Source organism: Tenebrio molitor, chromosome 6 (genome assembly GCF_963966145.1).
Source record: "Tenebrio molitor chromosome 6, icTenMoli1.1, whole genome shotgun sequence".
NCBI lineage: Eukaryota > Metazoa > Arthropoda > Insecta > Coleoptera > Tenebrionidae > Tenebrio > Tenebrio molitor.
This window is the reverse complement of record NC_091051.1, coordinates 14,055,026-14,072,344: the sequence shown is the minus strand read 5'-3', so window position 1 is coordinate 14,072,344 and position 17,319 is coordinate 14,055,026. Positions and strand designations below refer to the sequence as shown.

The following is a 17,319-nucleotide window of genomic DNA, read 5'->3' as shown; positions in this document are numbered from 1 at the left end:
CTTAGATAAACATAATTTGGTTATTCGCATGTACAATGCCCGATTATTTCGCAATTTTTACCACACAGCACAGCCTCAATAATGGCCAAACAAAGCTCAATTCCAAGAGACCAAAATGTCAGCGAGTTTATTAAAACTGGCGTAGAGATTTCCCCATAAAGTCATCATTACATCATTGAAACATATTTTTTTGTGTTGCATAAAGTATTCACACATCGTTGCTCTTTAAGTGGGTCAGATCTTACTAATAATTCGAATTTTATTTCGCGACTGACATAACTATTAACTAATATTATTTAATTTAATCGAGTTGTTGACCCAGATGTTGTTTAATTTTACACATTTTTAATGTATGTTTTAAAAGCGACATTCCTAATTCAGATTTTTCAGGAAGCGGGAAGAATTGCATCGGTGACCGAATTGGGTCAGTCGGTTAAAATAGTTCAAGTTATTTGTTTCCTAAAGTTACTTCAGTAACGTAATATTACTGGGTTTGGTGCGATACAACGAGAAAAAGTAAATGGGTGTAAGCTCACCAATTCACTTAATGCAGCGGAAGGAGTGGTCGTGTGTTCGTACGTTACGTGAAAGAAAATCATTACATTGTTTAAGTTGTTTTAAAATGACGAATAACAAAAATTGTATATTACGTTTTTATTTGGCGTTAATTTTTTAGGTTAATGGTAATTTCAAAGTAAATCATAAATTAACTCGTTATTACCACAAAGATTTTTATATCTCTTAAATTTATGACGTTTCGTGGTGTTGCGACAGGCATGTGTTTTGTAACAATATTAATAGATTCATAGAAGTAGTTTCATCTTCTTTTCATTTTACTCAGAAAACTTAAATTTCTCTGCTTTAAAACGTATCTGAATAATTTATATTAAAATGTTAAAAAATAAATATTGCTAATTTAAAATGGAAATATTACATTTATTTTATATTGCAACGTTTTTCGTTGTTCTTTAACCAAAAATACTACTACTTGTTTTTTGTTAAGATTTTCTAGAAAAATAGAAATAACCATATATTTGCTGGTAATTCTTATTACAAAACAAAGTTCTTTGTAAGCAAAGAACCACTATGTTTTTTCTGGCTGTTTTGAATAGGCAACCAAAGATACCTGCGATGTTACCTTTCATTCATTCGTTGTAAGCGTGAAACAAATTTATGCAAATTAGAAAAAAATTATTGATAATAAAATACTCATTTTCATGGCTTTTATAAACAAACTTGTTGATATTTTGTTGAACTACAAACAAAGAGATAATAGTAATGCAAAATAGGAGCGACTTGAAAGCGATTTTAAAAATGGAGCACTTCAGCAACACAAAAAAATGTTTTAACATCTAATGGTGACAGATTTTTTTCCACGTTCGAGAGTAGAAGTTTACCCTTTGTGGCTATATAATATAATCTCTCTGGCACAAATTGCGCTTCAGCAAAACACATGTATATCTTTTCCTAGATATATTGATATATCGTTGGCGTTGAAGAGTCGATTGTGAAAGCACCACTCGCCAGTCAGTAAAAACACAAACAACGCAAAAAGTGAGGTTATATCTTTGACCATTTAAGTCGTGCGCACGACTTAAATGGTCTAAGCTAAGGGTTAGATTTAAACAGCTGATCTGTAATGCGTGGTGCGTTCACAATCGACTCTTCAACGCCTATTTTGAGGATAAACACCCGATAGGTTTTTTAGTTCTACCGGGTGATCAAGCAGGACTGTTTAAGTTGGCAATACAATTAAGAACATTTTTTATTCGGCTGTTTACAACACTGCAACTGGATATGTTTTGTGGGTTTATTTGACAGATATCTGACGTAGCATTAATAACGACAAAATGGTATGTTATAAAAGTAAAAATTAACGGCAAAAAGAAATCAAAGTTGGAATTCGGAATAATAATCTAAAAATTAACTAAAGGAAATTCTCGAAGTGCTCTAAACATAAATTAACTCTTCTCTCAAACGATTCACCAGCATGTTTAATTTAATTGGAAATGTCAAATTTGACTTTTGATTGATTTTGATTTGACTTTTTGCCGTCAACAACCGGAAGTTTCTCCAGTTGTATCATTTAAAAATCAAATTCAGCATTACCAACTTAAACAGTCCTTCTTGATCACCCCGTAGATATTTATTCTTCTTTATGACCATGAATTCTATTTTTGGCACACAGCTTACAGTTTCACAAAGTATAAAGCATTAAAACAATGTGTGATAAATGGACACAGAAATAAAATACATTGCGTAAACAATATGATTTTTATTATAACAATTCATATTTTTAATTTTTTGGCTACTTATTTGACAACAAATTTATATGTGTAAACTAACACTGAAATAAAAACAAACATATTTTACCCGGCGCATCCACCATTTTTACGATAATACAAATTTACAAAAATTTTAATTCCTAGCAATACTTATCTCATATCTTATACTTTAAGAAATGATCTCCTCTGACATTTTGTTAGAAACTGTTATTTATTAAAAACGGTAATTAAATTCTGAAAAGTGGTAACAAAATTACTTAAAAGTAAATTAATAAAACTGTGACGTTTGAAATATGTTGTTCTCCAAAAACAGGAGAAGGAGCAGTGTTAAGTATTTTTATTAGATTTGATGGCAAATACAATGGTTGTACATCATACTTTATACGTACTCTCAGCAATTTCCATTGAGCTGACATTTAAAAGAGTCAACGTGGGAAGTGAAAGCTTATGCTTTCTTGTCGTGAGAATCGGAAAAGCCAATTTCGTATAATCTTTTGTGTGCTTTGTCAGGATGACGCTAAGATATATTCTTCCGTATTGGAATTACCGTTCTTAATAGAAGATCAATGAACACTAACAACTTCCCCATCGTTTTTCAAATAATTTGAGAATATTGATATTTTATTGACATTTTATTTTAAACGTAGCTTCTCCCAAAAAATGTTAGAATTACATTTTACATTAAATTATTCTCTCATCAATTAACTACCTGCAGCCTTTGGTTTTAAAAATTATCTAGCACACCTTTTAGACATAATGAACAATTAAAATAATCGATCCTTGTGAATGGAAAATAAATTACCTATATTCTTTTATACAATACCATTCATATTTGTTAATGGTAATTGCTGTAATGAACACGTATGTTGAAAAATAAATATATGAATAATCTTCATTTCTCAAACAAAATAGGTAACAAAATTCAAATAATAACCTACGTTTATTATATTAATTAAATACAATAATTAGTTGGTCTTTCAGCAATAATGATTTTGAGCATTACAAAATAGTAATCAATTCATTGCACATTCATTGAGCAACGTACTTGCACCTTGCCTCAGAAAAAAGGTTACTGAATTCGTATTAGAAGCAAAGGGCAAGTGAAATAAATACCAGGACTTAATAAACTGGTTTACGATTTCTGAGCAACTGGCAGGTATTACAAGCAACGATTATAATAATAATATATATATATACAATACTACGACTGTTACTCTAAGAGGAGTAATGGCATTAATTGACTATCTGATCACATGTTATATACCCCAGTTATGTGTTAGCTAGAATTGGGATCTGAAAATATTGGTTTATCAGTCGTGGCTTCGATGACTATTCCCTTGGCGCCAAAAACTTTTCTCAAGAAGGGTCTCATCGATTCCAGTAATCTTTGGGCTCTCAACGCTGAATTCTAGAAATAAATTACGTTCTAATTGTTTATTGTTGAGGAGACACAAACTTACGATCATAAAGTCCCCAACAGTGTTCGATAAATTCGTGACCAAGGTATACGATGAAGCAAAAAGTTCTCCGGGAACATCTAGCGACACGTTTTGATCTTTTTCAAAAATTACAATGTCTTCGGTCGTAGTGGGGCCTCTAGGGGTTGTCGTCGTTGTGTCCCAAGCAAAGCCCGATGTTCTCTTCTAAAATGAAAGACAGATGTGAGAATTTTGATTTGTTTATTGTTGTTTTGAATTTTTATTAGCGAAGCTGTCAACGTATAACAATTTGAGATCGACGTCTAGCACGGATGAGGTGTGAAATGAAAACAAAAATGCTTTGGGGCAATGGTGACGATTTATTATGCCTGTCGAAAATAAAGTTAAAAAAGAAAACAGGTCGTGTATTAAATTATTTATTTTTCATATTTATTTACAAAAAAATCTAATACTAATTCAACATATTCACAATGAAAATATATACAACATCAAAAATCTCAAATTGTTATACGAAAACGGGATGACATATATTGTGAATATTATGATTTTTGAATGATATTCGATAATGATTGTGAATCAATAACAAAGACTTAATAAATTACAGAGATAGGATTTGAATAGAAGAGAAGAAACAAAGAGAAGGAAAAAATCACATGAAACAATTTAGTTAACAACAACAGCGTGTTAAGTTGCGAAATGAATTTAAGAGTATTTAGTGTAAAATTAGGACGATTACAACAGCCACAACGGGTTTTGATATAAAGTGAAAGTGAATTGATATCGCGAACTGCCCGGGGGGTGGAAAATTATCCGGCTCACTCGAGAGTTACTACAAATAAAGTGACTAGAATAATAGTTGCCACAAAATGATTTACAATTTGATCGGTCAAGGCAAGATGGTCGTGATAGTTGTAATCGCCATAATTTCGTTGTTATGATGATCAGCCCCATTAAACAGCCCCATATCCCGCTGTAAGGGTGGCACCAGCCCCGGCATGTCCAGCTACTGGAGCACCTACTCCGCCGCCTCCTAAAAGAGCACCGAAATTGAAACCGGTGTGTCCTCCGCTAGAGGATCCACTGGTGAGTTTGTTGGTGACGATGGTCAACAGTGGAGCTGCGGCTTGCAGCTTTGATCCGATAACTCCGGAGATAATGCCGGACAAAGAAACGACAGGATCTTGAGGTGGCACGATACCGTGAGCCTTATTTTTGGCAATGTTGGTATGATCCAGCTGATCGATCCAGGCGGTCTTGTGGTCGATGAATGAATTGATTTTCTGTGGATGAACGAGCGAAAGTGCGATAACGAGATGTGTCGAAGAAGTAGCGGTTAACGGTTCAGTCTACTTACGTTGAAGACGAAGCCCAGCACGGCGTTCTTCACTCCTATGGCGGCTTCAACTTTCTGTTTGTCCGGGTATCCCACCTAAAATCAGCGTGACGTAAACGATCAAAGAACGATGCGTTCTACGGTTTGTTTAGCAAATGTTACAGCGATTTTATGGAACCGTACGCGTCCTTCTAAAATATCCAGTCGATTCAGAAGAAAGTTATTTCGCGTTTTAGAAAGCAAACGGAGAAATTTTTCATTACAACAAGATCGACAAGATAAACTTGAAATTGTCAAGATTTATGGATGCATAAATACACTTTATTCTCGCCAATTTATTCACCTAAGTGAAACGTCTCTTGACACATCTCAAATGTTACACCGCGATGACGCAATTGATCTCGACTCACGAAAACAACGAAAATTTTGGTTAGAATTGTGCTAGGCGTGTGGTTAATTTGGCAATCCACACAAAATTGCTTTTTAATGTATCCACCTACTTGTCAATAAATTACAAAATAAAAAGGAAAGCCCAACACTGGCTCCGTTACCTTCGAAATATTTTTTTTTACTGTTTTGAAAATATTCTTATTGTTGCAAAATAGAATGATGTCAAGATGAACAATAAATTTTTTGTGAAGCAGTTTTGAAACAGCGGAGTAAACAACACAGTTCACTGACCGCGTACCCTTTTCAGACGCTTTACAGTTCTTTTCAGTCGCGAATTAACCCCACTCCAGATTATTCAATTTTAAACCAAACAAAATAGAACGTGCAATATTACTATTAACAACATTTTCGCATACATTAGAATTTGTAATTTGTGAAAATGTGATTTTGACATGTGACTAGAGTTGAACAACAGTCACCACTTTCCCTGGACAGAAACGGAAAACTGCAGCGACAGTTCTTGAGTATGTAAAGCAAGTGGCATTCTAATGAGTACAGGAAGTTGATGAACAGCGCTGCAATACGTGCGTCGGTGTGAAATGGCATGCGAAATGTTGTTGGGAGAAGAAAAAATTATACCGCAATAAAGGCCGTTACTTTCAGTTTTCAAGGGAGAACGCAATGTGACCAACAAAAAAGACTAATTATTCATAATTAAGTAACGGTTAATTGAATTCTGTTACGCACAAACTACAATGTCTCTTCTAATTAATGGGAACCGATTGGGATAACAATTTGGAATGACTTTACATAACGTCCAAAATTAGCATCACTTTTACTCTCAACGTCGCCTTATTAGCATAACTTTCTTCTCCGTACCGTGCACTTTTACTCGTTTATTCAGCACTGTTAATCTTCTGAAAGACAGTTAACCAAGTTAGGTTGGAAGAGTTTTTGAAATGTGATAATCTGTGATAAATTGATACATACATGTCCATGTGCTAATGTGTTAACGTGACCACCGTTCGCCTCTCTTTTGACTAGTGATCTACTTTCGGCGACGTTGCAGAAAGCGACAAGACAGGCCAGTAAAGCTAATGTCCGAGCGTATTGCCTCATTTTGCTGCAACAAAATTACTAAATTGACATAACTGTACACACATGTAGAAAGCGGATCAATCCCTTGGAAGTATATTGCCGATGTTTAAAAAGACATAACCAAATCACTGATCATCACTGCAATATACTTCCGAAGCACTGGCACTGTTCGAAAATGGCGGGTGTTTTTCGAAAAACCGCCAAAATGGCGGAGACTATCTAGCGGGAGCAAAAATTGTCTTACACTGTTTAATGTTGAGACCGAACTAAGTGAGTGAATGTGATAATGTCTTAAAGTTCTTCTTATTTCAAAGCTCATATGTAGGTCGTAAGTGTTCGAGTGTTGGCGCGATTGGTAGCGAATGAAAGTCAACGAGGTCAAGGAGGGTACTCCGGGGACCAATCGTGAAATTTCTTTTATACCCCACTATTATACAAGATGCACTTCTTCGTGGTTCGTCTACCCTGTGGTCTCCTTAGTTGTCGAATAACGTACTTGAACTTGACTGATGGTGGTTGCGAAATTTGCTCTGCATGACTGTACATTTCGATACTATTGGCATTTTTTCTCTCTAACTGATCTATTGAAAAGTGCGACCGTAAAAGACCGGAAAATTTGCATTAGATTCACTTCACCAAACAAGTGAATTTGCTCTTTTGACAACCGTGTATTAATCCTCTGTACACTTGCTGCCACATAAAGGATATTGCTTTGACTTTTACTTTGCAAATTTTTGGTCCTTGTAATATTGAGATTTTGGTTACAAATAAAGTACCAGTTTTCCAGTTTGCAACTTTGTGACTGGTGGCTTAAATCCAGATGAATTACATCAGAATAATTGCACTTGCAATTATAATTAGATAATTAGGATTAATAAGAACCTACAATTTTCGATTAGAAAACATCTTGGAAAACAACTGCTTCTTGCAAGATTTGTTAGATAATGTACGAAGAGGACCAAATTTTTTGTTATAAATCCAAGCAAAGAGCTGGCCAATTTTTAAATATTCAATATATTAAGACAATTTATAAAATAATCGACAAATAATTACCAGAGTTCTTAATTAAAGTATTGAATATTTATTTATTTTTGCTGTTTTAATGATTAAATAAAAATAATGTATTGTCTCCAAAATTTTTATTCTTTTAATTTTAAAGAATATAAAAACATAAATATTTATAAAAATGTAAATCGTACAATTAATGTGAAATGAAAGAAAGAAAATACCTAATAAATTTTGTTACGTCACTTAATTATACAAATATGGTAGGTATTTAAAATGAAACATTTGTAAAAAAATATATGTAAGAGAAAGAATTAAATTGGAAAAAGTATTAATTAGTTGATAGATAATAATAATTGTAAAAAAACTGTAAGGAGTAAATCCAGTTCAGAATAAAAAATATCGGAATTAAGCAATAACGAATATTCTAGAAATCTTAATAGTTAAGTGTTGTACTAATAATAATTAAAATAAAATTGGGAAATTTGATAATCACTTTTAAAATGATCCAGCCGTCGATATTTAGGTGTTGGCTAATGGGAAAATGTATCTTAATTAATTGTAATAATGATGGTGTGCTAATGCACCGAAATTATTCTTTGTCATTGTAACTTTCTTTACATTATACACCTTCACACTTTTATTAACATCGACACGTCTTATCTTAATTACAACTTGAAAACATTTTTATTGTAAAGTTTCCAAAAAATTGTTGCCGGATATTTGCCAAGAGTAAAGCAAGTTTTACCAGGGACAACCGATACGTTACACTGTTGTGTAATTACCTGACTGAATTTGCATACTAGTGAGAATTGGTCGAGCACTGGACATAGTGCATTATATGAGCAATTAAGATGTACAAACTGAAACGAATTAATCCGAATGGAAGAAAATATTACGCAACAAACAAGACGCTCGAGATTTCATCCGGAAGTGAGCAGGCTTTCATTTAAATCTCCGGAATTAATTCAATTTTCTCTCGAATCTGAACATATAAAATCTGTTTTATTTCCGGTCCTCCGTGTAATGTTATTCAACACATTCGCTTTCTTGAAATTTTCCACCGAAAAGCTCGCTTTTTGGTAACAATTACTGGATCGGAAAGTGGAGCAGAATTAATTACATATACGTTTTAGGAAAAAAAATCGTTTTTTCGCTACCTTCACAATGGAATCGATGAAGAATGCTTGTTACCTAACAGACTCACTTTTATAGCTGCAGGGAAACTGGAAATTTCCTTGTAGAAAATTTATTGATCATACCGGATGTACGTTTGTATGCCGTCCGCACAATTAAGAAAGCGACCGTTCGAGAAAAAATAAATTTATCGCAACCTGCGTTTCAATTAAAACGTTCAAATTGTTAGAACTTTACGAAAATAGACGAGGTAATTGACTTGTGGTGTAACTGTGTTAAGGATAATAGTTTGATAAGTTTATTGAGCAAGACCTGAAAAGGCATAGTTATTCGAGAGGGGCTACACTCGTATCTAATAACATAATTAACATACTAACACGGGCTCCGATGCTGGAACATCGGGCAATACTCGACCATCTGCTAAGAAGTGCAACTTGAAAAATAAAACACCGGTTCGACTGTATTGTTGGTTGCCTACCCAAAACACATTGTCTTTGAACAGATGCAAAATGATCAAAGCGATTGACAGGCGATAACCGGAAATTTCTAACTCTTATCTCAATTATCATAAACATAATGTGTATAGTTGTTTATTACAAAATAAACACCGAAAGCGAAAGTGGTTTGGAAATTGAACACTATCCGAGACTCTCGTCCGGTTTTCAAAAACATCGTTAACTGTTTTAGATCAAGATGAAAGAAATCATTATCAATTATTTAATAGAGACACCTCACGCAAAACTAGAATTTTTGTCTCGCTTATTTTATTTACAGCTAAGTTACCAACTTGACAGTTTAATTCTATTAATTCATTCTATTGTAAAGCCGCTAATTAGGTAGGTACTTGTGCTTTTTTTTCATTCTTTTGTACAGAGATATTCGTGAATTTAAAGAATTAATGAACAAAAATTTTCAAAGAACGAGATGGAAACTTGTTCCACCAACGTAAATTCTTGGACTTAATCTATTGTTTGATTTTATTTTTTGTTCAACTCTGTGCTCCGCGAACAATTACCAACCGTACCTGTTAAACTAGGTGCAGTTTAATGCAAATTTTCGCACGCTAATTATTTTAGTCAACGCCGCTGTGCACAGGCTACATGCAGGTGTATCTCTATTCTCTTGCATGAAATTACCGTTGCAAATCATTCATAATCCATAATAATGGTGCATTACATCGAATTGCAGAGTTATTGTGTTGATAAGTGTTTCCAAGCGCCCATTACTTCAGTTAACGTTATTTACATGAGAAATGATAATTATAAATGAAATAGTTAATTATTTCCAACAATTACCACTGTCTTTTTGTCATTTGTAATACCAAGGCCAGATCATATTGAGAAAGCCAGTCTAGTTCAGTCGCATTATTCTGAAAGTCTACGCCATTATTAATTATTATTTAAAAAAATACCCGACCATTTACTTCAACTGAATATGAATTAAATTAATACATTTACCACCAACAAGGCTGCGGTACCCTTTACTTCATTGTTAATTCGAAATACAGGATACAGATCTCTCTTATTTTTATCGGTAAAAACCTATGACTTGTTTAAGGATGCTTACCATCAATTATAATTTCGTTATGCCGATCTTTCAGTGAAAGTTTTCTTGAAAGAATACACTGGGGGAAAAATAAATGAGTCAATGTTAATTTGGCCTTTCCCAAAATAGTTACATTTCACATTTTTTGCAAACGCCCTGTCTTAGTTGAATACCTTAGACTCACCGGGTTTCTCGTTGAATCACGATTCTTCACTTTTACTTGCAATTTTTGGATGTGTCGAGTTCATAACGACCGAAGAAAGTGCATTTCAATTTAATATCAGGTCTTCGTTTCGCTCAGCTGCTGACCTTATAAAGACCACTTTTGAATGCCAATAACCTCCGAGATGCAGCGGATTGATGAGAGACAATAAAAATTCGACTCCGAGATGTTTATTATGCTTTGATAAGATATTTTTGCTGTACGAAATTGTTCTTCCGGTTTAGTTGGTTGGATGTGGAGAAATTGAATTAGTAAAAATTGTATTTGTGGTCATGATACATATCTCCATATTTCTTCGCAGGAGTTACACCCGAATGTACATATTTACTTTCTAATTATATTCTAAAAAAGGAACCACATAAATTTTCCATAGTGTATTATTGATGAAAGTATTTTTGAAGGAATGATCTAATAAATCGTTATGAAAGAAAGTAACGCGATTATGCATCATTCTCAAAAGACAATGCTTTGTTGTTTGTTTATTACTTTTTAAACACACCAACTGAATTTGTGTTATTATCTAATAACAAGCGTGAATATTTTCATATCATTTTAAACTATGGATAACTAGTGATTGCTTCACTACATGAAACTGTTATAATTTCATCTCTTTTGTTCATCCCTGCAGACTTTCTATTACATTAAGCATCTTTACAAACCAGGATCACATGGCGTAATGTTTTTCAAATTTAATCACGTAATTTAAGTACATTGTATTTTTTTCACACTAATTTTATTTTTTCAGACCCAAAAGTTATAATATTTGAGAAGTGATTTTCATCATCAAGTGCACTCTCTAAAAAGAGAAACGATAAAAGCTTAATCATAACTAGAAAATTACATTTTATGAAACTTTAATTCCGACCATATTGTCTCTTAAAAGCAATTTTTGAAAGTACAGTTGTTAAAATTGCAACAGTTTATTTTTAGTTTCCGTTTGCCATATGTCGGACCACGTGAAATATTACCTACAGCTAATGCATCTCTCCAACTGAAATATCTAAACATGTAGTTACAACTGCAATCTACGATAATTTTATATTTCATGAGATAGTAGTTCTTAACCTGTGATCCACGGATCCCCAGAAGACAGCCATGTTCTCAAAGAGAGTCCAGGAAAATCTGGAGAAATGTCATGAACTTTTACAGATAAAATAGAAGATGGGACACTTTGAGGTTATAAATTTTGCGTTAAATCTTGATGTCATTCCTAAATATTTAAAAGGGATCCCAGGAAAATAACATCATTAAAGGAGGGCCGCATGGTGAAAAAGTTTAAGAACCACTGACATACCTAAATACAGTTCATTAGAATGCTGTAGTAGATCAAAAATTCATGTTAGTCCATCGTAAAACATTTATGATCAATTCCCTTTTTCTAATAAATTATGGTATAATTATTGCGGTTTATCGGCGAGGTGCATAGAACACTCGTTGCAAAACTGGTAGAGAAAGTAACGATGAGTAATGTCGAAGGGTGTGGTAGTAGGAGTTTGGCTGACAAATGTAGAAAAAAACTTATGTAATGGAATTTTTATATTTAGAACTGCATAGTTAGAAAAAGTATTATCCTGTCGCTATTTTTAGTTTGAAGAAAGAGACCAAAAACGTCAATATTCTTAGTTATCTCAATCTTAATATTCGTGACAAGATGTTGTTGATTTTTAATTAAGTACACAATACAAATTTATGGAAATTATAACAGATGGTTATCTAAAAGCTATAACAAGGATAATTAAAGCAACTGAAAGAAAATGAACAATGATTCAGTAAATCAGAAGAAGTCATAAATATAAAGTGTCAATGTGGGTTCTCACTTCTTGTGACTCACCTTGTAATTATTGCAACAAAGTAAATTGAACATTAATACTCACACTTAACAAGAAACAATTAATATGTTTCCTAGTCGTATATCATATGTATAGAATATTGAAATTATAGTAGCTGAAAACTTGATCAGCTCTTAGTACATGAAAAGGATAACTCCACTTTTAGGTGAAAATGATTCTTTTTTATGCCTTCTGATACATACGGGGTAGTCCCGATATAACCTGCCAAAAAAATTCTGGGTCATTAGAAGGATCTAACAAGTCCAAAAAACCCCTTTTCATTAGGTCCAAAATAATGGGGATAAAAGAACTCCTATCCACACCCATTCGACGCTGCTGACCAGAAAAATACGTACGTATAGTGAAATTTTTTTAATAAACAATTGTCAGTGTCAAAATTTAGAAAAAAACCACACTGTACCACCCTAAAATTTGGTCATATGGACCAGCTGTATGACAATTTGACACCAAATCATGGTTAAGGTTATGTTCACTTCACTTCCAGTACCTTTCTTCCGTGAATTCATTTTCAAAACAAATTTAATGAGAAATCAGGAGAAACCTTTTCGAATTTGAAATAAACTCTCGCTCGTTAGAGCGCAGGCTCAGTTACATAAAAAAAAAATGTTGACACTCAATGTGACCAATCGTATTATCAAGAAAATCACTGTTTGGCTCATACCAACAAGACAACGTTTTGACAATTGTTTATTAAAAAAATTCAACTATACTCAGGAATTAATTGTTGGTGTTTGTAGGGATGACAGTATCTAAGCAACATAGGTACCTGAATCGTTTATGATAAATCTGACAAACTAAATCAAATTAATGACATTTATTGAAAACGCTGTACACTGCGTGCGTTAATTCACCAGCTTATTTAGATACAAAAGCTGATTTTGTAGACTGAGATGAATGAGTAATAAATAAATAAATAAAGTGGTGTTCCTCAATGTGTAAATAAATGTAGAGGTAGTGTGTGCAAAATTGTGGAAGAACTGTGTAATAAGAGTATCGTCTTAATTGTGGTTAAATAGCCAAAATAATGTATGTATTGAATAAATTTATTTACACTTTACATATTCGTACTTTCAACTCTAACTGAGAATATCTACTAACTAATGAAAGGTAAACTAGACTACAAAAATTATTTTATAATAAATGTTCTGTGTGCCTTCCGTTGGCATTTAAGCACATTTGAGTACGCCGGTACTCTGGGTTTTTACGAATCTGGTTCGCGGCGTCTGTTACGCGTTTCTGGAGTTGGCCTTTTGTATTTATTTCAACTTCGTATACCAAATCTTTCGTGTGGCCCCAAAAATTAAAATCCAAAGGGGTTAAATGGAGGATTGGGGACGCTCTCAGTCAGAACCAACCTCACATAAATGCAGATGTAGCTCCACAAAAGTAGAACGGGACGGAAGGACTCCTTCCGGAAAATGCTCGCCGTATGGTCGCCCTGCCGGTCTTGAATTACCACGTGTTTCGCCATAGAGTAATTGCAAATCTGCGTATTCTTGTTTTGTAAATTTCATAACTTTTTGAAGGATTTGCAAATTTAAAATTAAACTTGACAAATGTCATAGGTGTTACAGGTACCGTTGCTAAAGAAATTGCAGCCAAGTAACCAGAATTACCTTTTTAAAACTCATTGGCGTACAGCAAATTTTGACGAAATTTTGAATTATTTTTATTTCTAAAACGAAAAGACTTTTATTAGAAACATTTTTTGTGTATGAGTTCTACTCATCGTCACCTATTCCTAAATTTCTTCTGGCAGGTTATATCGGGACCACCTGTATGTAAAAAATTCTTCTGTATGGTTTGGTATAAAAACGAGGCAAATCCATTCAAAATAAACCAATCTGAGGACTTTTGACACTTCACGAGTGATAACGAGCCCGACGGAATTGAAAATGCAACCCACAATGCATTTGCAAAGTTAAGTTGGATGTTTGTCTTTTTATTTAAAAAACATAAAACATCGTTAGCTATGCAGAGTTTTTGGGAAAATCTTTATTGTCTGCATAAACGCACAACAACAGAAGCTTTTTTATTACATTCGCCATAAATCAGGAGCATGTCTGTTTTCTCATCGTTCGAATACATTTTAATCGTCGTATTTTAACTTTTTCGTAAATGTCAGTTGTAACAAAATTATTGGAAGCAAAGCAATCATGGATTCATTATTTTATTTTAAAACAAGACTATAATTATTTAAAATAGCCACTTTAACTTTGGAAATGTATTGTGGGTTGCATTTTCAATTTCGCCGGGCTCATTATCCCTCGTGAAATATCCTGTATATTCCATGTACAATTTTATACTACAAAAAGCGGCAACTTCGGATTTGGATAACAATCAATACAGTCTGCATGTTTTATTTATATTTTATTTGAAATAGATTATCAATAAATTATAACAGATGTAATATTAATTTTCTCCGGTACTAATTTCTAGTAAAAAATAAACACAAAAAATACAATACGTAAAAAAGAGATAACTCCACTATGAAAGTAATTTCGGTGATTATTTATTTCTTCATTTTTAGAAGGGAAGAATTCAACTAATGTAGTCATGCTGTATACGGAATTATTTCTTTTTTTGTGTTGCTCAAAAGCTAGTTATACGAGTACCTATGTTGTTTTTTTTGCAGCAACATCTTACGGAATTACAGAAGATGAACCAAAGTAAATGAAAAAGCAATAAAAGGTTTCGTTCAACTAAGTCTGTAGAAGAGTTAGTAGAAATAATGTAAGTATATTTTTTCATAAAGATAATTAAATGAATTTATTAATGGAAAGAAAAGAATTTATGATTAGGCAAATAAAAAAGAAAACAGTTTATAAAGCAATTTACAACGATTATGCTAGTAGTAAAGTAAAATCACGCTATGCAAAGAAAGCTACGTAAAAATAATACCAAAAAAGCAGTTTTCACAACCTACAACCGTCAAATTTAAATCACTAAATTCATTTGGACATTACAAATGAACATATGTGAACTTTCACCATTTGAAAGTTAAATACCTAAACACGAAATATTTATTTAATTAAATTATCTTGTTATATTTTTACTCCATTATTAAGAAGTATAGCGAGACTTTTAATTTTTCAAATTTATACGAAAAGAACAATAAAGTTTTCTTAATAAGCTAGTTAAAGTTTATAATTACACGTAAAACTAATTTTATAAATACATGCAGAACAATCTACGAGCATAGCTGGTCGAGTTAGTTTAACATATTTAAAATTCCTGGAATATCAACATGTATTGGGAAATTCTTAAATCATCTTCTTGAAAAATTAAAACTTCCTAAAATTTATTTGAGGTCAAATCATGTCAAATTAAAATATTGTTAACTATAAAAATTCCATTTTCAAGCGAACTAGGCGATTATTTTAGTTATTTCACAATTATTGTATTCTAATCAAGAGATTTAATTCTCCAACAGACACAATCCGAGTTTGTGCTAGATTCGGTGTAACAGTTAGATCTAAAACTTGTTATATTCGAAAAAACTCTTGCATATGTAATATGTGCTGTACGGCACAGTTGCCATGCCCCAAATTTTTATTTCAGGCAGTTTATAAAGCTACTTTAATTAGTAATTAGTCATAATAGATAAGCAATCAAATAAAAAAAAAATTGAGCCACATAAAAAAATAAAAAATCCATAAATTGTAAGTTGTGGGCTATTGTTAATTTTGCAACATATTTACTAATAGAATTTGCTTTAGTGATCTTTTCCATTCTAGACAACGTGGTAGGTGTACCCAGAAAAGCAATGTCCATTAATTATTATTGCAAAAGACATCAAGCGTTGTGACTGGCTATATTTAAAAAAATGCTACCACTAATTGATTAAGAAGTGAACAGGAAGCTGGACCTAATAATTAGAACGAATCCTCAAATTATCTTTCAAAACAGATGGTGAATGTTAATTCGTTATCCAAAACCCCCAGATCTAATCACAACAATGATAATTGCTCCACCGCCAAACATTCTCCATAATACAAACAAAAAGAAAAACCACGAATAATAAATAATTCGTTCGGTTGCATAAGTGAATGTCAGAGAGAGAACCAGACCACTACTTACATGATTCCAGTTTCCTGAATCATATCACCTCCAATTCACTATTTCACCACCACTTTATTCGCGTCAATTTTCTTATTTTTTATTAACAAATTTATGTACGATTTGTGAAAGAAATCAACATCACACACACGTTCCAATAGCTGCCAGAAGTTGATTCCCCACTGTTATGGATAACTACTCTCTCTTGTACAGTCAATGTCGCTCGTACATCGTTGGAATTGTTGGAACTTTCTTTGATTGTTGGTGAATTCGGTTCTGGTCATTGATCGCTACAAGTAAACAACCACGAGTGCCAACAGAAAACGGTCAAATCATTTTCAAAATTTAATGTTTCTTCACATCTCACACCACATGACCACTTGCCCAACATCCCACGACCTAGTTTTGTCCAAGATGAACACTCGCCCGATTCAGTTTGTCACAAAAATGACCACAAGTAAAAGACAAATCTGTTGTTCCGATCGAAATTGCTGACTCACAGGGCCGTCGTCCAAATTTAACGCCGCAATTAGATACAGTTTAAAAACAAGCGAATATCGTTAAATTTTATGGACGTGAAAGTTGCATATTTTGTATGTAGAATGTGTTTTTAATTGTAGTGGTTTCTTGACGTCTCATAAATCTTGATTATCTCCGATTAAATTAATCGAGGACCAGTAATTTTTGTGAGTGCGTTGAGTAATTTTGACACAATAAAAATAATTGTAATAATGTGTTCAGAATTTTTGTATGAAGATAAAATTATTTTTATGCGGAAGTAATTTTGAAGCCGGTCTTTTGTCTGTCGAAGAATAGTGAGACCGTCGATTGTGTAACCAGGAATGACACTCCGGGTGTTGCAGGCTAAATCTTGTCGGAAGAAAAATCACGACACGTGGTTATCTTGTTAAAGTCACAGAACGTGAAATTAATTATGTTGTTCTCTTAAATGAAA

The 17,319-nt window shown here is 33.0% G+C and overlaps 1 protein-coding gene across 2 annotated transcripts; it reads right to left on the bottom strand.

The window, feature by feature from the left end:
• Nucleotides 1-3,206: 3,206 nt before the first annotated feature.
• Nucleotides 3,207-16,559, bottom strand: LOC138132551 (uncharacterized). 2 transcript variants are annotated; one of them, XM_069050099.1, is made up of 6 exons: nucleotides 16,386-16,559; nucleotides 6,438-6,570; nucleotides 5,079-5,153; nucleotides 4,744-5,004; nucleotides 3,746-3,928; nucleotides 3,207-3,693 (listed from the first exon to the last, which is right to left on the bottom strand). In XM_069050099.1, exons 1-6 carry the CDS (start codon nucleotides 16,406-16,408, stop codon nucleotides 3,562-3,564), a joined length of 807 nt encoding a protein of 268 aa, XP_068906200.1. In that variant the 5' UTR covers nucleotides 16,409-16,559; the 3' UTR covers nucleotides 3,207-3,561. The 2 variants fall into 2 exon arrangements, with proteins under 2 accessions (XP_068906200.1, XP_068906201.1); XM_069050100.1 differs by lacking the exon at nucleotides 16,386-16,559 and adding an exon at nucleotides 6,790-6,941.
• Between the last annotated feature and the right edge of the window lie 760 nt (nucleotides 16,560-17,319).

What these genes read in the sequence shown, in the direction of transcription:
- LOC138132551 (XM_069050099.1), bottom strand. Translation starts at nt 16,408, where the DNA reads ATGATTCAGGAAACTGGAATCAT. An exon ending in ATTCAGGAAACTGGAATCAT is followed by an intron (nt 6,571 to 16,385) that starts GTAAGTAGTGGT and finishes ATTTTGTTGCAG; the next exon opens with CAAAATGAGGCAATACGCTC. An exon ending in TGCTGGGCTTCGTCTTCAAC is followed by an intron (nt 5,005 to 5,078) that starts GTAAGTAGACTG and finishes GTTCATCCACAG; the next exon opens with AAAATCAATTCATTCATCGA.